This window comes from Manihot esculenta, chromosome 3, assembly GCF_001659605.2.
Source record: "Manihot esculenta cultivar AM560-2 chromosome 3, M.esculenta_v8, whole genome shotgun sequence".
Taxonomy (NCBI): Eukaryota; Viridiplantae; Streptophyta; class Magnoliopsida; order Malpighiales; family Euphorbiaceae; genus Manihot; species Manihot esculenta.
The window spans coordinates 29502288-29526249 of NC_035163.2; the positions used below are offsets into that span (position 1 = coordinate 29502288).

A 23962-nucleotide genomic window follows, 5' to 3' on the forward strand; every position below is an offset into this window, starting at 1 on the left:
ACTTTGGCGGTTCTTGGAGGCAACATCTACCTTTGGTGGAGTTTGCCTACAATAACAGCCATCATGCTAGCATCGGGATGGCTCCATATGAAGCTTTGTATGGGAGGAAGTGCAGGTCACCTGTTTGCTGGGAGGAAGTTGGAGAAAAGGCCTTGGCAGGGCCTGAGCTAGTAGAGATCACCAGCAGGGTAGTACCCATAATCAGAGAGAGAATCAAAACTGCTGCAAGCAGACAGAAGAGTTATGCAGACATCCGCAGAAGACAGGTAGAGTTTCAGGAGGGGGATCTGGTATTGCTCAAGGTGTCTCCAATGAAAGGAGTGGTTCGCTTTGGGAAGAAAGGTAAACTAGCCCCACGATACATCGGACCCTTCAAAATCTTGCAGAAGATTGGGAACGTGTCGTACAAGCTAGATTTGCCTGCTTCAATGGCAAGAATCCATCCGGTTTTCCATGTTTCAATGTTGAGGAAATTTGTGTCAGATCCGGGCAAGGTTCTTAGTGAGCCTGATGTGGAGATCCAAGAGGATCTCACCTATGTTGAGCAGCCAGTGCGGATCATAGACACTCAGATCAGAAAGCTAAGAAACAAGGAAATCCCGATGGTGAAAGTCCTATGGAACCACCACAATATGGAAGAGTGCACCTGGGAGACACGGGAGTCCATGCTCCAGCAATATCCCCATCTCTTTTAGAGGTTAGTATCCTTGTATGTTATGTTGTTTTGCTATGCATGTACTTGTTGAGGAACATTCGGGGACGAATGTTCTTAAGGGGGGGAGAATGTAATACCCGGCTAGACTCCGGTATCGGAATTCCTACCGTCCGGTAGAATCTCGGATGTCGGAAACCTCTAGAAGGGTAAAAGTATGTTTTTATGATATGTTTTCATGTTTTTAATAATTTTAAGAATGTTTTTACATGAGTTTTGTATGAAAAGTCTTTGGAGGAAAACCCAGGTTCGGCCGCCGAAAGTCAAGTTCGGCCGCCGAACATGCATGCGTTTTGGAGGCACGTTAGGCCCCCGAAAGCATGAGTGAGGGAAGTCCAGGTTCGGCCGCTGAAAGTCAAGTTCGGCCGCCGAACATGGCATGCATGCGGAAGCACTTTCGGCCCCCGAACGTGGCCTGGCCAGCCACCTATAAAAGGGGCACTTAGCCGAAATGGGGGAGCTTTCTCCCATTTTCGGCCACAGCTAGCTTCCGACCTCCCTCTCCCCAAATCTTGTGTTCTTTCTTCAAATCTCCTCCATTTTTTCTTGAGTTTTAACCTCACATTGCAAGTTTTGAGCATTTTAAACAAGTTTGGAGCTTTGGAAACTCAGGAGCTCATTTGCTTGGATCTCCGAGTTTTGGTCGTCTCTTTCTCGATCTTCAAGAGGTAAGAGCCGATCTTAAGCTCAATGTATGTTTTAAACAAGTTTTATGAAGTTTTATGGGGTAGAAATGCATGTTTAAGTTAGTTGAGCTATGTTAGGTTTTATGTGATTTATGGACAATGTATGTTGTTGATGTGTGTTTGAAGTGTTGTAGTTGGGGTATATGCTAGTTTGAGACCCCTAGGTGTAATGTATGATATATATGCATGTTTTAGAACAAGTTTATGCATGATTTGAGGCTTGGGGAGGCAAGAGGCTCGTTTGAGCCGAGTTTCTGCCCATTTGGGAGAAACCAGGTTCGGCAGCCGAAGGAACTTTCGGCCGCCGAACCCCCTTTGTGGAGGTAGCATTCGGCTGCCGAAGCTTGCCCCCGAAAGAGGACTTTCGGATCTGTCTGGGACTTTCGGCCGCCGAAGGTGCCGCCGAAAGTGCCTGACTTTCGGATCTGTCTGGGACTTTCGGCCGCCGAACCTGCCGCCGAAAGTGCCCTGTCCAGCCTTTCTTTGCATGTTTTGCATGGATGTTTTGAGATGTTTTAGGGGGGTTTTTGGGGGATGTTTTTAGAGTTATGTTCTAGTATGTTTGGTCCCTCATTTGAGTCCACCTGTGTAGGTTCGGACCCGAGGAACCGAGGACCCCAGCAGTGAGTCTGCTGCCCCAGTGTCTGGTCAGAGCTACCCAGAGGTGAGTGGAATAACTCTTATGCTTTTAAATAAATAAATCAGTTTCAGCATGATTCACGCATCATGAATGCCATGAGATATAATAGGGTGCTTGCATTAGAATTCACGAATATGTTGCATTGCATATTATGTTGATGATGCAGATGAATGTTGAATGATCCTTTAGTCCTCCTATGTTATGATATGATGATGATACGGTACGGAAGACCAGTGAGGCCCATTCTACGCCCCTGGCACTATGTAAGAGAAAGACCAGTGAGGTCCATTCTACGCCCCTGGCACTATGGAATGTTATGTTATGTTATGTATGTAAGAGAAAGACCAGTGAGGCCCATTCTACGCCCCTGACACTATTGGAATGTGTAGAGGACTATTGGTGACAAATTCATCCTTGATGTGATTAGCTGTGATGTGATGCATTTCATGTTATCATATATTTTAAATGTTTTACTATTCTGCTCACTGGGCTTTGTAGCTCACCCCTCTCCCCTAACCCCAGATGTGCAGGTACAGGGTAGACCAGGAGGTTAGCCAAAGTTTGAAGTACATTTTTATGTAATAGTTAGAATGTGGACATGACAGATTGTATAATGATGTATAGATATGTAATGTAAGAGATTATAGTATGTTATGTAATGAGGTATATTGAGGTATATTGAGGTTATAGTTGTGCTTGACCCTATGAGTATTGTAATCCCTTGTTGATACATGATCTTAATGTCTATTGATGTTTATGTTTAACCAACTCAACTTATGATGTATCGCCCACTTGGGCAAGTATGAGATCCCACTGAGGGATTAATGTTTAAGTTATGTTATGTGTAGTGCATGCACAGGTTGAGTATGGTGTATGATGAAAAGGAAAGTTTTAATTTTTATGTATGATTGTTGATCATGTATGGGATTAAACAGGTTCACAGGTTTCATGTTAGGCTTGCTACAGGTCCCGGCGGCCTTAAGTCGACCCGGATCCTAGCGCCGGTAGCGGTCCGATTTTCGGGTCGTTACAGTGTGTCTCTTCCCTTCATCGTCACAATTAATCACCTCACCGTCTGTTGCGATCGCAATCCACATCCTCACTTGGCCTTCAATTGAGCCCACTTGATCATATCTCCTTTTCTCTGCCGATAATTGTAAGAGCTGATACATGGAATGCTAATTGATGCATGGAGTGGTGGACTGCTGTCGTTCTACATGCGATGTTGGCCAGAATCACGTCGTTTTACGACGACACTGTATAGGAGATCTTTGAAGTCCATCAGTTGCTGCCTTTGTTTCCAAAAATACCAAAATTCAGAAAGACCACCACTGATTTCCAATGGCTCTATTTTCCGAGTAATAAAAGAGAAATAGTCTGCCCTATCTGGTTGATTGTCTTTGATCTGCTGCTCTAACTAACGCATATAAAACTTAGTTAATCACTATCAAAGATATAATTAATTTGATATCCTCGATGGAAAATCAATTTTGAAGTTAACAAAATCTTTTCTTTTGGGCAGCTCCAAGCTTTTCATGACATTATAGTTTATAATGCGGTAATGACTATGAAAATCAATGATGAACCTATTACATCTGTGTTCGTTAATATACCAAACCCTGTAGTGGCTGACAAGAGGATCACCAAGCTTTTCTAAAGGAGATCATATGCAAGATTAATCAATTTCTTTTTTCTTATTTAATTCCTTTTCTTTTGCGGACAATTCTTATTTAATTTCTTACATTTGTTCATTTTATTACAGTTATGTTTCCTTCTCTAAAGGGAAGGAAACAAATATGATTATGTTTTATCTGAATATCTGCACATACTTCCTGCAATTAGCAAGAGGAAAACAAAACAAAAAAATAGGAGGGAGAAATGATAATCTTTTAAAAATATATTATTACTCAATCTAATTACTTTTAAACTAGTTGATAAGAGTCGAAAATTATAATTTTTTTTATTTCACTCGCATATTTAGTCTAGTGATAAATATATTAGAGTGAAATTTGAATTTAATTTTCTCCGATCTCCTATTTTCTTCTAACATTATAAAAAAAAATTACTATTATTTTAATAGAGAAGTACACAAAAATGAATTCCATCCATTTGAAGTAATTAATGTAAACATTTGCATAAGATGAGAGGAAGAGAGACAGTGATGCAAATCTGAGTACGTGCAATTTGGTGAACCACCAGCAAATTTTTTTTTCCCTTACAATACATTGTGTAGGAATTTGGCTAAACCTTGTCTCTGTAGGCCCAAGACATAAATTGCAGTAAACTCTACATAAAAATTTGTATTTTTATGTATTGCCCATGTTGTGTATTAACATGATGAGTGCACATTAATGGGATCAGTCCCACCAGGGCTAGCTAGCCTCTTTGAAATAGTACAAGGTAAAAGAGACATCGGACATGTATGTAGTTACCCCAAAGTCGGCCATTCAAACTTCAACCAGTGGTCGCTAATCGTTTTAATGGACCCATTTCTCGTCACCACTGCCATTTAAATCCAATCTTCTACGGTCTCCTCTAACTCAGTTCTCTGATCTTGCTCGTGAAAGTTCCATTTTTCAGTAAAATTTTAGTGACTTCTTTAGATATGCTATAATTATTTTAATGCTTAATTTAAAAATTTCACCTTGCACGGCATTTACAATAGTAAGTTGAAACCCACTTTGTATTAGGAATTAATTACTGAGTTATTATTTAATGCTACGTTGTTCTTAAAATTATATTATCTAAATTTCAATTGAAAAGGAAAAATCCAATTAGTAAAACTTCTTATTACTATTGATGTGAAAGCATGGAGTTCATTACGTAGTGAAGAGGTAAGATAGGTCCCATGCATGCATAATATTCTTAATTTAGGGTCCCATACGAAGGCATCCTCGTGAATGGCTTTTGATGCACAGACGTGGCCTTACCAACTTCAATAAATTTCTAAATAAATCACAGCATATATGGAAAAAGATTGATTTTGATACATTTGTAGTATGTTCATCGATTCTTCATCATTTTTCAAGTTTAGCAAGCAAAATTATTTTGTGTCAGATCCTGACAACCAACAGCTTCTTCTTCTTCTTATCCAGATCGATCCCACCAAGGTACAACCACACGCGTGTCCCTTCTTATGACCTATTCATGCTATCAATCTTACTTGGTGTCTGAAATCCCCTTGTCGCAAATGCGCTTATGAGTTGGATTTCTTTCCTGTATCTGCTGGCTTTGCTTGGACCACTGTACTTGGCTAAGTTGTGTTTTTGTCATTTTGTCTACGTTTAAGGCTATGCTACAAGCGAGCAATAGGCCATTTATATATAATACTGACCTTGTTAATGCTTAGTGTCGGCTGATTTCTTATGCTTAGTTGCTTGATCTTTGTCATTAAGTTGGATTATTTGAGTTAACATTAGCTTCTAATATTGAAATAGCATCGGCACAGAGTTGGTGTTAAAGAAGCCTAAACAAAGCATGCAATAATATTAGAGGTTCTGTTACGTAAAAAGCGGTCTCCATGTCTGTTTTATTGTGATCACTTGACAAAATCTCTGCCCAGATTATGAGGATTTAAATATGCAATAATGAAATCTGATATTGAGATAGTAATTAAAACCTATCACTGTCACACGTCTGATGTGTTGGCAGGGCATAAATCAGAAACTATGTGAAGTAGCAATGGTGAAAGGGTCCACGTCACATGTAAAGTATTGGGTCAAAGGTCCTAAAACATGCCAACTAAATAAATTCAATTCTATTGATAGTATCAAATTAGATAATATCTGAGCTGGAAGTTTTAGTCGACCCGATAGTAAAAGGACCAAATTGAATCTGATTCATTCATGTGCATCGCCATGTGGGTCAAAGGACATAAATCACATGACTGATTTACTGTTACAGGATTAAAACTTATTATCATTATAATTCATGAGTAATTGATCCAGCAAGCTGCAGGCAAATCTCTGCAGCCTAGTGCAAATAATATAATTATAACATTATCAGTTAATAAATGTGATAACATATAAATAACGATGCCCCTTAAAATTATGATAAATCTAAATGGAATTTAAAGGAATTTTATAAATTTTATTATCTGATCCTACCGAGTAGCAAAAAGTCTAACCTATGAAATATAAATATTAAAACAACACTCCTGATCCTATCAAAATAAGGAATGGACGGACAGACTTCTACAAAACTTGATATTAAATGCAAGTTCGATCAATTATAAGTAATTAGAGAAAATCCACTTTAATACAGATCGGGTAAGCCGAATACTACCCGATGAGATCAGGTCTCTCGATACGTTGCTGAAATTATAAATATACATATAGGTAAAATAGACTGATGTAACGCTCATGGTGAACAAGATATTGACTCGCCGACTTTACATTTATTAGTCAATCGCCCATTATTAATAAACCGTCCGAAAAGAACATTCCGTCTAGTTTGATGGAACATGACACAAGGGATGAAACATGACACAAGGGTGTCGGAACGATCAATTGTTATAACGTTGATCTAATCCAAAAAAAATCACTCACCCTCTCACTCACTCTCACACACATTCTCATCCTCTCTCACACACATTCTCACATAGACCCTCGACACATCCTTTCTCTCTTCTCTCCAAAATTTCCTCTTTCTCTTTTTTTTTTTTTTTCTTTTTTTTCTTTATTTTATTTCTCTTTGCCCATTAATGCATAGTTTTAAAAGTTAACTTAAATCTCTGAAATTTCTTCTTTTTTTTTTTCTCTATTTTATTTCTCTTTGCTCGTTAATGTATAGTTTATAGTTTTAAAAGTTAACTTAAACGTTAAAGTCAGAGTATTTCCACCGGAATATCTTAATAGACTCCTTACCATTTTTCATATTTTACCGGTTCTTTTATCAAAATTGAGTGTGGAAGGACATCTAAAATCTTAAAGACATTTATTCTTCATCAAATTTACTCCTCGTCCCACAGTTCATTGATATACTCGTCGAATCAAATCACACCGCTAGATCTTAGTTTACCAACGTGAATTTCAAAGAGATTTCATAATTATTCTTGGAAAGTTTAAAGGTTAAATATTTAGCAACCTTGATCCTTTCTGGTTTCTTCGAGAGAGAATTCAAAAACTAGTTCTTCATCCTCTTTTATAGAGAGTTCTTCTGCCCTTAAGGCAGAAGAAACCATTTTTCTAACTCCTTTGTGGACTGTGGATTGTTTCTTACTATTTTGGGTGGGCTGTGAATAGTGTTTTTGGCTATAATTCTGTTGATTGTAGGTCAGAGAGATTCAATATGAGGACTTGCACGTCACCTGCTTTGCCTTTTGTATTTTATGGTGATCTTTTTTGGGTGATGAGCGTTGGCAAATCTAGTTTCTAGATAAGTTTTGCTTTTGTAAGGCTTGATCTAGTGGTGTTCTCATCAGATCTAGCTACCTCTTATTACCTGCTCTCTTCTCTGGTGATTGAAGACCCAAGTCAGTCAATCTGATGTTTCTCAAGTCACCAAATCATAGAAAGGTGCATTCAGTTTTAGACTATGAGGTGTCCAAGTTAACCGACTCTATCTTAATCGCCCGACTCTTAAGAGTCTAGAAGCTGAAGAAGCTCGGGGTGTTGATCTTTTCAGTGTCTACAAGAGAATGTCGTTTTCTTTTTTTGGGTTGTGTTAATGGTGGTTTCGGGAAGATCTTTGCTTTTAGGTTGATACGTTGAGTTTCTTGCAAGAGGTGGAAAATTGAGGGGTGGCAGTGGCGACTCAACAAATGACGGCATTTCCCCCTTTCTCTTTAGCCCTAGGATTTCTATAGAAGGGCTGTGGTCCTGTTTTTTGTTGTTGGCTTGGGGGTTCCTTTTCTTTTTATCCGCTGTATTTTTGGACTTTAGTTAGGCTTCTTGTTAAGCCTTATATATTTTGCAGCTTTTAATCTATATTTGATTAAAAAAAAAGTGAACTTTAGTAATTATGGAGGATGACACTTTTAAAACTTTCAAGGAGTAAAGGAGAAGATGGTGATGTCTAATCCTTAATTATCCATTTTCTACAAATGGGTGGAATCAAACTGGAAATTACAATAAAGACGAAAAGGGACAAAGAAAAAGTTGTAGAAGAAAGAAAGAAAAATATATAATTTGTTGATATGAATTTATAAAAAACGAAAACATGGAATGGAAGAAGTATTTGATGTGAAGGTGCACGGGTGGGTTGCAGCAGCTGGAAATGGACCCCCTGATGTTGATAATCTGTGGGCTGGGCAGCCTGGAATGGGGCATTCTTTTACTATTCAAAATATAAATATATGATCTTTAATTATTTTATATTGACTCATTAGAATTTTATATATTAAATCTATAAAATCTGTAATAGATTTACTAATTATACCAATTAAGCAGTAAATTTTGAATTTTTTTAAAATAAATTAATATCCTCCATATATGATAAATAGAATACATTAACCGGTCAAGAATCAAAAAAATAACCAAGTCAGGGCTTGGCCTGACCCTGCCCTGACCCTAGCCCTGGCCCTGATCCTGACCATGTACACATGTTAACACACATGTGATGTACGCATTAACCCAAAAAAAGAAATAACAATAATAATAATAAATCAAAGCTTACAGCAAAATTCTAGTCCCACATGGCCATGCTATGCCCATACCCAACACCCATACGGACCCATCACCCCACATGGGGATGTTTCCTCATCTTTTTCCCTCTTTCTAAGCAATCAACGATCCTGATTTCTCTCCCACAACCTCCCAAAACGCATCTGGACCGTCAATTGAAACTCTCTCTACAAAGTCTTCCATATGGGCGGCCGTGCTTGTCCTGCTCTTGTCCCCTAAATGCACAGACAAAGTTCCCTCAAAGCTGCTGCCATTTGCTATTTTTCTACCGACAGCTTTAGCTTGCCTTTGTCCACAAATCATGCATTTTTCAGAATTGCAATTCATTTTTCGTTTATCCACTTAACCTTATTCTCTATAAAATACGTTTCTTTGATTCCCATTCACATTAGCAAACTCAAAACCTACCTTTCTCTCTGCAAGAATCCAAACAAAATCAAAGTTCATTGATAAACAAAATTGCTGGAAAAAATGGAAGGTGTTGTTGCTTATGACAATGATCTCAACCTCAAGGCAACTGAGCTCAGACTTGGGTTGCCAGGAACTGAAAGAAATCAAGAACAAGAAGTTTCTTGTGCTAGAAACAACAAGAGGCCGTTGCCGGAGACCGGAGATCACAGTGGTGAAACAAAAGCCAAATCTGATGCTCCTGAATCACCCCGTGCCCCTAAGTAAGTAATAGTATCAAGAGTCTTCATATTAGGTCCTTGTAGATGTCATATATGCATGCTTATTGATCTGATTGTTCATGTGACTTGCAGAGCACAGATAGTGGGGTGGCCGCCAATTCGATCCTACAGGAAAAATAGTTTGCAGCAGCCAAAGCAGACTGAGGCTGACTCTTCTGGGATGTACGTGAAAGTGAGCATGGATGGAGCACCATACCTTAGAAAAATTGACCTCAAGGTTTACAATTGTTATCCCGAGCTCCTCAAGGCCTTAGAGAACATGTTCAAGTTCACCGTAGGTCAGTACTCAGAGAGAGAAGGCTACAAAGGATCAGAATATGCACCTACTTATGAGGACAAAGATGGTGACTGGATGCTGGTTGGAGATGTTCCATGGGAGTAAGTTTCTTTTACTCCTTAGTCTCTCTCTCTTAAAGATAATCTTGATCTGTGTTTGTGGGAACTAAACAAGTTTATTTACTGTTATTGCAGTATGTTCATGTCGTCTTGCAAGAGGTTGAGAATCATGAAAGGATCAGAAGCGAGAGGCTTGGGCTGTGGAGTATGAAAAGCCCCACAAGCCACAGCAGCAACCCAAAGGATCAGGGAGAAGACAAGATTTTTGTCTCCTATTAAGATAAAAATCTTTGCCGCCTGTGTTCTTCAAGAAAATATCAAATCTGAATCTCTGGGGTGACGCTATTGACAGATCCTCCACAGCTGAACAGGAAAAAGATGTCACAGTTCTTTCATAGGATGAGAGGAAGCAAGAGATTTGGTGGTCTGGACATCTATCATGGTGTCATTTTTGTTGGTCCTTGTAATCTCATCAATCCAAAATATTCCTTCAAATGCAATGGTGTAAATGGAATTTTTTTCTTTTTTATTTTTTTTTAAAAAAAAAAAGAAGAAGAGGAAATTGAATTTTGAAGACAGATCCACCATAATCCCCACAATACTATAAATTTACAAGCTAAATTTGGTGTTAATTGCAAGATTTTGTTTGTTTCTGTTTCTGATTTTATAATTTCAATAATTTATCATGAGTTTGAAATTTGTGGTTCTTGGTTTGTGTTCTTGCTTCTTGAACACAAGATATTATAGAAGATATTTAAATTTGGAATGGAGCATATGGGGCTTACAGGTGCACTATACCCATGAGAAATCTCACATTCTCATTCAGATTTTGTGTGTTGAAGCAAAGATCTTTTATGCCAATTACTCAATGTCTAGAATTGATTGACATCATCTTTATTTCTGCTCACCCAATATGTATAAAATTTAAAGGCTGCTAATTAATTCAGTATTTTCATCATATGAATTGATTTATGATCCATTGAATGAAAACATTCACTCTCATGCACATCAATATTTTCATAGCTCTAATCCATATAAGAGAATGTCTCGTTGGCTATGAATAGAACTTGAATAACTCATCTTATATTAATTCAATTGGGGTAATAATTAAAATTATTTTATGTAAAAAGAAAGCAATAATAAAAAATAGGGAAACAAAAAAAAAACCCTCAACTTGTTTGGATATTTAGAAAATTTTATTTTTAATTTCTAGATTTCATTTTTCTAACTTCTTCCTTTATGCATGTTTTTCTTTTTCCCTCTATCTTATGTTCATCAACAAATCTGGTAAGAATAAGATTCCCCTTTTTTTCCCTCTTTCCCATTTTTTTTCCCCACAAAAGATAGAGCATCAAAGGGGGAGAGAGAGAGAGAGACATTGAGAGTTGGATCTAAGCAGCCAAAGACAATAAACTGCTAAGTCAGTCTCTTACAAATGAGTTATTGAATTCAGAGCCTGAATTATATGATTGAAACCTCACAAGACAAGGATTAGAAAAGCTAAAACCTTATCAATGCATCCCATCACTCTATACTAATAAAAAGTTAACCCACAAAATACTCTTGCACAACATGGATGCAAAAATGAAAGAGAACTTTCATGTGCTTGGGCTTAACTTATGCAGCACTCCATGGTATTCAGAGTCCTTTGAGGACTAGGGTTTCAAGAGCTGCATGTGAACTAAGAGGAAAAAGGGTGTGCTATAACATCCTCAAAAAAGAAAAGTAAAAGGTTTTCTTTTAGCAAAGAAAGATTCACATCTTTTTATCACTTTCAGTTGTTTCTACATCATAGCACAGACAAGAAAAGTGATGTTGGGAATAGTGAAGACCAAAACAAATGCACATGACAATGGTAAGAGAGAAAGTATGGGTCATGGTGGTCAGTAGTCAGAAGTAATTAACAAGCAACAGTGGCTGGACTTCAAATTCAGAAACATTCACCACTGAGTTAGATTCCTCTCCAAGTTGGCCATTTTTTTCATTCTGAAATATCAGTAATATTGTAAAGTTTCATCACAACTGAAAATGCTGGTTTTGTAGACACATGGAGAGAGCTATAGTCCAAAGGTATTGCTTTGTTTTTGGAAGACATTTTCTGTAATTATTATAGCTTTCTTGTCCTTTCCTTAAAAAGTTGCCTTGCAGGACATGGGTTCCTAAGAAATCTGTCTTCACTCTAAAAATGGAGTTTAACTAATATTTTGTTAGGGAAATCTTATCGAGCAAGGAGAAGATATTTGGGATTTTGTAAACTTTGTTCTGTCTGATAATCTTTGGCAAAAGGGGATGGGTTGGGAATCACAACCCATCAAGCAACTGCACCTTTAAATTTTTTTAAAAAACTTTTTACAGTTTATAAGAATAAAGTCATCAACTTTTTTTCCAGTTATAAGAATAAAACTCTGTCTTGCAATATATGCAATGCATTTATGCTTTTTATACTTAATTTTTTAATTGCTTTTACACTGTTGCCTTAAACAAAACTATGGATCCATTGTTCCCCAGGACTTACAGTGTACATATTCATTGAACTACAGTCACTAAATATAAGATTAATTACCAGACAACTTGCTGTTACTAACTGTTACAGCAGGCTTTTGCAGGTTTAGACAATAGAATAATGTTTTAACATCAACATCATCAATTTTCTCGCTTTAGTTAATGGTAACTATATAAACTATAATGGATATCAGAAAACAAGATCTAACATAATTCCAGAGCTATTGACTCCAGTGTCTAAACTGATATGGTTGTCGGTAAATGGTTTAGAATCTATAGAAGAAAACGACAGCATACTAATATTAAAAAAAAAATTGATTAAAAAGATAAAATTAATGATATAAAATTCAACTTGCATCATTACCCTTCAATATTAATACTGGATTAGAAAACCAGTCATCAGCCAACATGTCTAAATGCAATGCAGATAAGACTAGATCATAAGCTGGCTATTATATACTCTTTAATCAATTTGTAAGCGGCGGCATTTGCACCTCTTACCAAATTCTGAAAGCCATCTCTCAAAAACCAGATATTTGAAGCAAATATGTAAAAAGCTATGAAAAATTTTATTTCAATGAAAAAATCATTAACCTCACTGCTGATGCTTTGAACTGAGATTCCTTGAGAACTTAATGCTTGAATGGGTTCAACCAGCCCCTCTCAGGCTTCCACATTTTGCACATGTTTGCACCTCATGAATAATTCCATTTTCGCACTTTAAACTATCAAATTTGGTGATTTTATCATATACATTCCTTTTTAAACTATCAAATTTAGTGATTTTATCATATACATTCCCTTTTACCAACATTAAATCCCCTTACTATTGCACTGGTAAATACATCTGAGTAGATCTAAGAGATCTCAGGTTCTACTCCCCACCCAATCCCCAATCCCCATTTAAACAAAAAAAAAATCTCCTTACCATTTAATACTCATTGATTATGAAATTCAAATTGTGAACAAGTTGATAAACATGAACATTTGAATTAAAATACCAAACGCAAAAAGTTTTAACTTATTTTTATAGTTATACCCATGAATTTATGAAGATAGCAATTGATAGCTTGTAAATTAATAAAGATGTGGCAAATAAACATCAATTTGAAATTTGAAAAAGTAGGCTCCATCTCCACTAAACAATCTCCATGCTCTACTTGTTTGAATGAGAATGTCCTGCCTCTACGACGATGGCACCAAAGTATTAGTCTTGGAATCAGAATTACTTCTACCTAGTACCAACGGTTCACTTCAGAATGAATGTAGACTAACACTAAGCTGATGAGCTGCGATCAATTTAAGTACAATGTACACAGGTCTTAGTTACAAATGACTAAAGCAATCAAGTATAGTTCCAGCATCTGCATTCGTCTGGGCAACATGAGCATCAACGAGAGATAATGCTGCTTCAAAGTCCTTCCCGCGGGCTCCACAATTTATCAACAATTGCCTCTTAAAAGATATCAATTAACACCAGCAGTCCCAAGCAGAAACATCAAACAATTTTAGGCTTCAATTAAAAACTGAGATCCAGTTTAATTGGTCAGCAACGCCCGCCATTTGTCTACTGCTATTTCCGATTTCCCAGCAAAAGATGGTTGGGACGTGAATATAGGCTCATAATTATTTGGCTGCAGCTTCAACTATAAGGGACTTGTAAATTTTTGAGATGGTTCACTCTGACCCTCTTTCACTTGATTCGTGAACATTCCCACCGCGATCATTGTTATTAGAAAGAGAACTACCAGCAGTTTGATCAGATACAACCCGAGGGGAATGGCTCTTAGCTGCATTCTCACTTTGGTGGGTGGACTTATCCTCCTGAGCTGTATCAATCAAGTCCACGTATGATATGCCATATTTTTGTCCATGAGTTAATCCAGGACAAATCCCCTGAAAAATTTTTCAAGAAGAAAAAAAACTCAGCAGAAAGGAGTGTATCATAATAAAATAGCTTTCTTTTTTTTAAAAAAAGAAAGAACTGAAAGAAAAAGTCTTTAAAAATGCGCTTCAATTGTGGCTAAACTAAAAAATGAAGGGATGAAGCCATGGGATAATATAAAAGAAATTCCTAAGTGGCATATATAAAGGTCCAGAGAGGGAGCTTAAAAGAAATGAAAAAAATAAAAAAGGGAAGAAAGAAAGAATCCACACTGACCTTCATCAATCCTGATGTAGCAGTTGACTCGAAAAAAGTGGAATCTAATGGATACCCAGTATGAACTTGACCTCCATATGATGTACTAGCATTCGTTCCTTGGGGATTCAATGAAACATCAGATTTAGGAGATTCCTGTTCGTTGCCACCACTTTTACAGTAAGCACCAAAATATGAACAATGTTCGCCTACCATAGATATCTGGGGAGTTGTAGGCAGTAAGTGCCCTTCAGTTGTGAAAATGTACCTGCAAATAAGTAAAATAAATATCCTCAACATATGAGTGAAGATAAGGAATAGTAGGGATATAAGTTCACCACTGAATCGCAATTACAGCTTACAAGCACACAGCACTTACTTGTATGGCCCATTTTCTACAAGGTTATCTGGACCCGAAGCCAAATCAAAAAGAAGCCACAGATACTTGACCTAAGAAAGTCCGATAGGTAATTAATAAAATGCAATAAAATAATCAAGGTACATAAAGTGGAAATTCATGGAGCACATCTCAAGTGGAAGGCAAATACTGTTTCAGCAAGGAAAAAGCTCTCCATGTGATCTTCTTTCTTGTGAAATTCCACATCCGATATGTGACAATATCCACATGGGCAGCGAGCTCCATATTGCAAGCTGGCAACCATGTCCCTCCCAGCATCAAGATATCTACAAAACGTAACTTCAGATGTGTACTCAAACGTAAATCACAATATGCGATAGTAAGTTCTCCAAATTAACTAAAGGAAGAGGCTAAATCCAAAGAGCTTGATAATCAAGAAAGGAAGCTCTGCATGGTTAATTATTTGTAAGAGCAGTGCATAACTGCATATTCCAAAACGTTTTCTCAACTTTCTCCATTGTAAAATAAATTACAGAAAGTTTAATCTCCATCATGTTATTTGCCTTCAAATTAACCTTTTCTCCCTAAAAGAGAGATTAATGTGGCAGGAGTTGGTAGTCAGAATCCAGCAATGTGGAGTATTAGGTTAGAACCTTAACTTCCAGTAGTTACAGCAAATAGAAGAAAAGAAAAAGAGAAAGGAGAGGAAGAACATATAGAAGAGAGAGGAATGAGAGTCGACAGAAAGAGAACAGAGAATAGAACAAGAAATTATGGGTGTTTAATTTCTGAATGAGAGTTAGAGGAACTGTTCAGCCCTCTTTATCCATCCATTCCCGCCAGAATCTGTAACCACTTCCCCCTCCAACTTCTAGCCTACTTTTCTCAACTTTTGCAACTTCCCTATCTGCTGGTTGTATTGCTTTACAACTGATTATGTAACAACCGGATATATTCATGGTGATTGTTGGTTCAAAAGTAAAGACCTCAAAATATCATCAAAAAAACAGTTTTCATATTGACATTTGAGGCACCTTCAAAATTTTCATTTGGACCTCATTGCCTATGTGGACCTAAAATTTAAAACCCATTTGCAATTTCAGCATTGTAATTATCAGGTTCTTTCTAGAACTTCTACTACTGAAATAGATTTACTTTTGTCTCTTCTTTTCCTAAAACAGCAGCCACGGGAGATGTAATAGACTTTATCATGATAAAGAAACCTTCCCAGTTTTAGAAAAGAAGAAGGTAAAAGGGAAACCAAAGTTAATTTGATCTACTAGAAGAAAGAAATAATACAAAATTAATAATTACATAGAAATAGTTAACAAATTTCCCCTTGCTTGGCAGCATCAGGACGTACAGGTTAAAGGATATCCTCACCTGGGATCTCTGGTTGCTTTGTAAAGCCAATATGTGCTTTCTATCAACTCTGGACGGAGTGGGTAACTCTTCTGCCCATGCTGCAAAACAAACAAAGGAATTAAGTTACCCAAAAATGATAAAGAAAAATACAAAGAATTATTATCAAGGAAAATGTCATTGGCTAACAAATGCAGGATAGTCAATAGAAGCACTAGGTGGTATGGTGACAGTTTGGCCATCAGCCCAAGGTTCTCCTCAAACGAATAGCTACTTTTGAGTCTATAGAATGGCCCCATCATTCAATGCCACAAAGCCTGACTTAGTTATATTTCTTATTGTGCATGTGTGTGGTGCATGCGAAGAGCACTAAATTGTGTCGGCCAGCTAAATTCTTCATCAACAAAATCTGCACCTTGACTGGTTTTTACCTTAATAGCCTACAACTTGAATTAGCACACAACCAAAACAGTTTAATTTGGCAGAACCCAATGATTTCACTCTTTAACTACGATAGCATGATACCTTATAGACCTTGCATATAAAATCATAGTTAGTTATGAAGCCAAAAAACAAAAAATCTTGTTATTCCCATATGATTCATATACCTGAACACTTAGAGTAGCAAGATTAAAACCTTCTGGAGTGAAACCATATCTTCTCCAGACACTAAAGAAAGCAGCATGTGTTCGAATAGCGGGTTCAATGTCTCCTGCTAAAACCTGGCAAAAATTGATAGAATCAGTTCCCATAATAACCCAATTAACATATATTTCAATAATCAACTGTTATTTTATGGTTCAAAATTAAGAATAGAGACAAAGCAAAAACCTGAAGGCCTGGCCAGAATGCCTGAAGACTGTTAAATAATGGCCAAACAATAGCAGCAGAATCCATATTTACCTCTACATACCTACAAAAGAAGTAAATTTAACATAAATTTGTACAAAAATCCCCAGAGGCGAGAGAGAGAAAGGGGAGAAAAACAAAATAGAAACTAAACAAATAAAATATTTGAAATTGCATTAAATACATAATTATGTAGAGAAACATGAACGAAACAAGCATTTACCAAGGATCATTATAAAGATAGTGCATAGCAGCCGTATAAGCTTCTTGGAAAATGAACAAATACTCCTCATCTCCAAATAACATATAAGCCTGAAAATTTAAGAAACTTTTCGGTAACAAGCTCCTTAAAATGAGCAATTACATCCACAGACTCCCATTTGCTTATTCTGATTAAGAAAATTCTACAATTACCTATAAACACAATTTATTTCAAAATAATCAGTATAATTTTGGCCGTTCTGTAAATATTGACATAGTTATTCAACACTGGTGGAGTAATAGCCCTACACAGGGAAGAAAGGAAGCACAAGATTCATGCAAACAGCCAACCTCAGTTTGGGTTAAGATTTAATTGAATTAGTTATGTATTTGCCTCACAACATAAATAGGTATTACATATAAGAAATGATGTTGAGCTACTGACGGTGGTAACCCAGGAAGTATCTTCTGACATCATAAAGTTGCCATTGCATACCTTTAAGAGATACTCATAGAAAGAATCAATACTTGTTCCTATTCCTGCATCCTGCAAAGCAGAAAAGAGAATTCGTAGTTGCTTGATTAACCAAAAAAAAAAGAAAAAAAAAGTCCTAATAATAATAAATTCTCAACTATAAGAGAAATATGTTTAGAAGCAGCTTGACTGGAAAAGGGAAGTCTTTCAGATGGTGAAAAGGAAAGAGGGAAAAAGGAACAGCAAAATCATCTCCAAAGAGAAGTAGCAAACTGCATACAAGCTATGGCCTTTTGACAAAGCTGACACAGAGTTGTCAACTTCAGACGTACAGGACTTTGACCAAAGTAAAACTTTCCAATATCAAATTCCAGCCAAATTACCTAACTTTAAAATGCAGAGGACATTTTCCAAGGCAAATATCAGCATGAGATATTTTACGTTTTATGTTTTTTTTTTGTTTTTTTTTTTTTTTTTTTTTTTTTTTGCAATTGGGAGAAGGGAAGGGGACATTACAAAGAGACAAGTCAATGAACAACCTAACATTAGAATCGATAAATAAATTCATATTTTCATACTCTGTTAAGTCCTGCGAAATGGATCTAGTTATGGGTCTGTGGTCTAAGGAATCAGGTTGAAGTAAAGGATGAGAAGGTGTGGTGAAAATTTAATCAGATTCGTTAGAAAGAAATTGGATCTCTTAAGTTGAGTACTCAAAGACTTTTGGAAATTTTCTAGCTGATATTTATTAATCTGTTGTTAGCTTAAATACAATGTATTAGAGTTTTAACTACCTCCTAAAAAATAGCAACTTAAAATAGCATAGTGGAGGCTAACCTCCTACAAATCAAAATTTGAAAATAACTAGCGATAATATCATAAAACTCATGATCTTTGCCACTATCCATTATTATGCATAAACCATAACCTATACCACTACCCAGTACCCGCTATTGAATAACTGCCCACTGTTGCATAGTTGCATAGTGATGAAGAATCTGTTGAAGTGGTGGTTTACTAACATTACTCCCCTCTTTCATTATGCATTTGTCCTTGAGCGCAAACTCAGAAAATTTCTAGGAACTATTCAATCAGTGGTTGGTCCACTGCAACATCTCCCAGTTCATCATTTGCTAAGTCCAGCCTGAATAGTTTTTTGCACCGATTTTTGAAATATTCCCATGTCAAGTTTGGATAATCTTGCAGCAATTGCAAGAAACATAGTTGTGTTATGCCCTCCAGGTGAAATGAACCTAGATAACCTTCTCCTCTTCTGAAGTTTGTTGATGTTGAAAAAATTGACCATATCTACTGAGCCACCCTAAAGGATCCTCCTGTCCATTGAAGCGGAGAAAATAAAGTTTGGGAAATTTTGGAATAATGGTGCCACCACTTGAATTTTGGAACCTGTTACTCCTCTTTTGGGTGCGAGAGTGGCTACCAATTTCTATGGGTTGTGCTAAATTGGCGATGTCACAAGTGAGAGCTTCTAATTTGAATTTAATTCATCGTGCCAGGCTTTATTGGCTGCTTGCTCTTCTAAGAACAAAGGTGAGAATTTGGTCTAATTGCTGCTGGATATAATCCCATAACCCCTAGCTCTGATACCAAAATGTTAAGGTCCTGCGAAATAGATCTAGTTATGGATCTATGGTCTAAGGAATCAGGTGGAAGGAAAGGATGAGGAGGTGTTTTCTTCTTGCGACCTATGGTGAAAATTTAATCAGATTCATTAGAAAACCTGAATCTCTTGAGTTGAGTACTCAAACTTTTAGAAATTTTCTAGCCCATTACTACGCATAAATCCATAATCTGTGCCACTGTCCACTGTTACATCAGTGATGAAGAATCTGTTGAAGTGGTGGTTTGCTAACATACTCATAAATTAATAGATGGCATCAACAAATAAAGTTCATGAGTTATGTAAATGTTTATTCTTTTCTCTTATGTTCTCTCATTCTATGCTCTTTTCTTTTCCTATTTTCCTGTTACAAGAATGCTATGAGGCAATTTAATCATATTTCATCATTCAACTTTCCAAAAGAGAGATATGTAGGCATAGCAATTGTTGACATTAGGTGGAGGTAATTTGAAAACAGAGGCAGGTAATTTGAAAACAGAGGCCCTACATGATGTAGAAATGTTACCTTTTGTGTCCATTCACCTGTAAATACATTAATATGAGCACCAACTAAGTTCAGTCTTGAACGACGCGCCCATAATCCACGCACAGCATTCTTTGTAACTTGCTCATAAACTGTTTTACCACAAAAATGGGAAAAAATAAGAAAAATTACATCTACAGTCAACAATGAGCATGTGCAAAAGGACTCAGAGACTAACAATAAACCAGTCAATAAGAAGTTAACAATTGTATACAGTTTGAACTTTGAAATGATGAAAGAAAAGAATGTAAAGATTTACTTTTGAGCCTCTTGATAACTATCAAAGCTAATAAAAAGGAATAGCAAGGCAGCTAATTAGACCACTTGCCATACATTTCCCAGCCACTGGCTTCCCACAGCCACCGGCTTCCCACAGCCACCTTCTACTTATTACCAATCAATGCAACATAACCTTTACCTTACTTTCCTACAACCTTTTTGACCTTTCTCAGTGATCTCTTCTGATTGTGGATTTGAATCTACAATCATCCAATCCAAGTACATTCACAGGACAGGAAAGACATGCTTAAACATGTTTTACATTGAATTCTAGAGATGCTTCCAACTATTCACCAACATGTTCGTCATATCCCTTAAAATGGCAAAACTCAGCATTTTTTCCCTCAACAATTGAATTCTGATATCTCATTTCAGTAAAGGAAAAGAATTAGAAACCAGCTAAAGTTAGGTGCTAGTCTTGCATACAGGAAATAATAATTTAATAGCCTACTGGAAATGTTGTCAACACTTACTAGGGTTGTTTGTTAACTGGCTAAGCACCCCGAATTCCAAGGTCAAAGTCCCCCCACCAGCAGTAGAAGTTATCTAAATGAATCAAAATTGGTAGTTTAGAACATACCCAAAAGTTAACAGGTAAGAGTTACATGACAAGAGCATGTAATGATATTTAATTCAAACGAAATATTGATCACAAACTAGTTGGTAACAATTAATCAAATTGCAATTGAATTGATAACATAACATGTAGCAGTGATATATATTGCAAATAACAGGCTGACAAGTTGTCACACTACAAGACATACTAGCAATTGCCCCAAGCTTATAAAAGTTTTCAGTAAAATAAAAAGGATTAATCTAAATTTTGCATGTAAAAACAAGAGGAAAACTATACCTTGCTTTCATGTTCGTCAACTCCATGCAACAGATTGACAGACCCAAATGGAATTCCTGCAATCCGTTTTCACTTAAATTGCAGAAAATAAGCAAAAATATTAAGAACTTGGAAGGCCAATGAATGATATTTGTAATATTTTGGCAACTGAAATTATGAGGTAATTGCAAGGAATGCTACAGAAAGGAAAGTAAAAACTACAAAATACTTTCCCTAGGCATGCAGTGCAGACAAATTTATATCCAGCAATAATACCTGTTGGAGTGTCAAATGCAGGCAAGATTCGCTGAGCAAGATCCTCAGCTAATGCAAGCAATTGATTGTCATATGATGGGATTCTCATACCCTGCAACCAACAGATGGAATCATGTAAAATGATTCTACTGCCAAACCCAAAAGGCTGTAGTTGATCGAGCAATATATCATAATTACAAGTAGTTTTAACTCAGAAGTAGGAGTTATATTCGAGTGTGCATGCTCGTGCAATATGTCATTGGTATATTAAAAATATATAGTTTGTGAACTTTCTCCAGAGCAAGCATTCAAATTGCACATGAAATGCATAATTATTTTAAGCTAATATAAAGGCCAATGAAATTTTCATCACATGCTCCATCTAAATTCACATTCATGCTTTACTGAGAATGAAACTTGAAGGGACAAAGAGAAAAACATTAAGGTAAAAGTTAAAAGTACCGTAGCATAATCACTTGCAATAAGATGAGCAGAGAGTAAACCTCCAAGGACCCGGATGGTAGTCTCAAAGACAGACACCGTTTTATTCTGCAAACGTCATAGAAGAAACTACAAAACTTAGAACAAACAGCAACCTATAAAACTAAAATAATATCTAGCCTTCCAATAAATAGTCAATTGCTTGATTGACAAAATCATTTGAAGTAAATAGTAAAGGACACGCATAATGAATTGATATGGAATAGGCACATACAACTATGCTCCCACAGGCTTGCACACAGACCCACCCAAGAAAAAGGTTTGATTTGAGGAGAAAATGTAAAGACAAATAAATGAAGTAAACTGAATGACAAAATATTCTTTACATCCAGTAACATGTCTAAAAACTGGATGGGCTCATAGCTCTATGCATGTGATTGTCTTGAAACAATTACTGTGATGAAGCAACATACATACATACATACATATACATATATATATATATATATATATGAAAAAAACTAAACCATCAATAACAGTTAGAATTACAACTTTTTATCTCGTGCTTCAATATAATGTGTTTATAGGTCACTTAGAATTCCTGGAGCTTGCAAGAATACTATATATTGGAACAATCCTATAGCATATGCAGAGATAGCACATGGAAAACGGTCTTCAAAATGTAAGATATAGAAAGCTTTAGGTCACAAAAGGAAGGCCAGCTAATGAGAGAGAAGATTTGTTTTTCATAGCGTTGTTGAAGATGATATTTGGACGCCCAACCAACTTACAAAAGCACAAAAGTCAAATTCAAAAAAGTAAAATTCACAGCTTCAGGAAACTACTAATCCTTCAGAATTATATTAACATGTGAGCTCAAAGAAAAAACAGAAAAAAGAAGCTTACTCACTATATCAAACCGAAGGTTTTTACCAATCCATTCAACAGAGGAAGTGAAGTGCTCTCGATCACCAAGTAGAGCCAATGTATCCAAGGAGTCAATCTGCGACAGAATCAGAAATGTCACACAACAAGAAGTTTTGAGAAAATAACTAGTTCATTAAGAAACAGAAACAACCATCTAACTGACCAGAGTCAAGGCATATCCACCTAGTGTATCTTCTCCTTCACATGATAGAGGCCTTAATTCGTCAAGTGGAAAAGCATGTTCCATGTATCCATCAAAAGCATGATAAAACATTTCACGAACCTACACCATCAAATAAATATATAAGGAAAACAACCTATAAGCTCAATGCCATAGTTTGATAGATCAATGTTTTCTAACGTTAAAAATAACCAAGTTTTATTTTTTAAAAATGGCTTCCAAAAGTGCTTTTGATATAATTTAAAAAAGAACAGTAATAAATTAACATGAAAAAAAAAATCCATCAAGTAAAATGCCATTTATAAAAGCAACAAAAAGAAAACCAATGAACTGCCAGAGCTCAATCAGATAAAAGAAAGACTCTCACAATGGTTTCTCCAGCACCAACAATTATAAAAATAATAATAATAACAAAAATAAAATAAAATAAAAAAACTGGAATTCAAGAATCAACCCAGAAAGGCGAATGTAAAACTAATGCCAGATCCAGGGTATAAACAGACATAAGAAAAGGAAATGAACATACAAAATAATAAATGGCAATATCATAAGAAAAAACAGGGGATTCCATCGCAACCAAAGGGTTAACGATTAATATAGACAATAAAGGAATAGATTAGGTACCTCGTCCCGGAGAAGTTTGGCTTCAAGAGAAGTGACGCCATCAGCGAGGGCTGTGTGAATGAAGAGGAGGTTGTGTTGAGGAGATAGTATTGAGAGCAAAAAAAAGAATTGAATCGATAGTTTCAAAGGTTTTTCCATTCGTGTCATCTGGTATCGCGCCCAACATCCGCTTCTTTTGTTCCGGTTTAAGGATTAACATTTAGAGTGAAATTGAAACTCTTTTTCAACACTTCAGAGCTACCCTGCCTTGTTTTTTACTCACAAAGGTAAAATCTGTCCAAACTCTCATGGGCTACTATACACAACAGTAACTGTAACTTTTTATTATTATTATTATTATTTAATACCAGCGTAAAAATATGATTAATAATTGAATTATTTAATAAAAATCACCATTATTATTATTATTGTTTTTTTAGTTTATATATATTATCATTGTTCAATATGTCAATAACTTTTGTTAAATTCAAACCCATCTCATTCTTAAAAATTTACATGCATTTTGTATGGTTTTTTTCTGAAAAAAAAATATTGCATTTAATTGGTTGAACTTAAACGAAGCGGTGGATAGAGTGACCAAGGCATTCACGAAAATGAGTTTAATAAGTATCAAATTGAAATTTATATTAAAATTTATAATTAAATAAATACAAAACTTTAAAAGTAAATAATTTAATTTTATACG

The 23962-nt window shown here is 36.1% G+C and overlaps 2 protein-coding genes across 3 annotated transcripts; one reads left to right on the forward strand and one right to left on the reverse strand.

Annotated features, from left to right (window-relative positions):
* The first annotated feature begins 8893 nt into the window (after positions 1-8893).
* Positions 8894-10181, forward strand: LOC110610662 (auxin-responsive protein IAA4). Its single transcript, XM_021750697.2, has 3 exons — positions 8894-9332; positions 9423-9728; positions 9822-10181. Exons 1-3 carry the CDS (start codon positions 9133-9135, stop codon positions 9895-9897), a joined length of 582 nt encoding a protein of 193 aa, XP_021606389.1. The 5' UTR covers positions 8894-9132; the 3' UTR covers positions 9898-10181.
* Positions 10182-13224: 3043 nt separating this feature from the next.
* LOC110611667 (alpha-mannosidase I MNS4) lies at positions 13225-23518 on the reverse strand. 2 transcript variants are annotated; one of them, XM_021752054.2, is made up of 18 exons: positions 23278-23518; positions 22636-22755; positions 22456-22548; positions 21567-21653; positions 21126-21216; positions 20871-20926; positions 20491-20563; positions 19721-19830; positions 17595-17645; positions 17121-17209; positions 16880-16961; positions 16657-16770; positions 16070-16149; positions 14877-15012; positions 14708-14778; positions 14542-14596; positions 14350-14447; positions 13225-14084 (listed from the first exon to the last, which is right to left on the reverse strand). In XM_021752054.2, the coding sequence occupies exons 1-17, from the start codon at positions 23422-23424 to the stop codon at positions 14394-14396; spliced, it is 1509 nt and encodes a 502-aa protein (XP_021607746.1). In that variant the 5' UTR covers positions 23425-23518; the 3' UTR covers positions 13225-14084; positions 14350-14393. The 2 variants fall into 2 exon arrangements, with proteins under 2 accessions (XP_021607746.1, XP_021607744.1); XM_021752052.2 differs by having other exon boundaries at positions 14350-14596; positions 23278-23512.
* Between the last annotated feature and the right edge of the window lie 444 nt (positions 23519-23962).

What these genes read in the sequence shown, in the direction of transcription:
- LOC110611667 (XM_021752052.2), bottom strand. Translation starts at nt 23,424, where the DNA reads ATGACACGAATGGAAAAACCTTTGAAACTATCGATTCAATTCTTTTTT. An exon ending in CCAAACTTCTCCGGGACGAG is followed by an intron (nt 22,756 to 23,277) that starts GTACCTAATCTA and finishes TTGATGGTGTAG; the next exon opens with GTTCGTGAAATGTTTTATCA. An exon ending in TTGACGAACATGAAAGCAAG is followed by an intron (nt 20,564 to 20,870) that starts GTATAGTTTTCC and finishes TGATTCATTTAG; the next exon opens with ATAACTTCTACTGCTGGTGG.
- LOC110610662 (XM_021750697.2), top strand. Translation starts at nt 9,133, where the DNA reads ATGGAAGGTGTTGTTGCTTATGACAATGATCTCAACCTCAAGGCAACT. An exon ending in GAATCACCCCGTGCCCCTAA is followed by an intron (nt 9,333 to 9,422) that starts GTAAGTAATAGT and finishes TGTGACTTGCAG; the next exon opens with AGCACAGATAGTGGGGTGGC. An exon ending in GTTGGAGATGTTCCATGGGA is followed by an intron (nt 9,729 to 9,821) that starts GTAAGTTTCTTT and finishes CTGTTATTGCAG; the next exon opens with TATGTTCATGTCGTCTTGCA.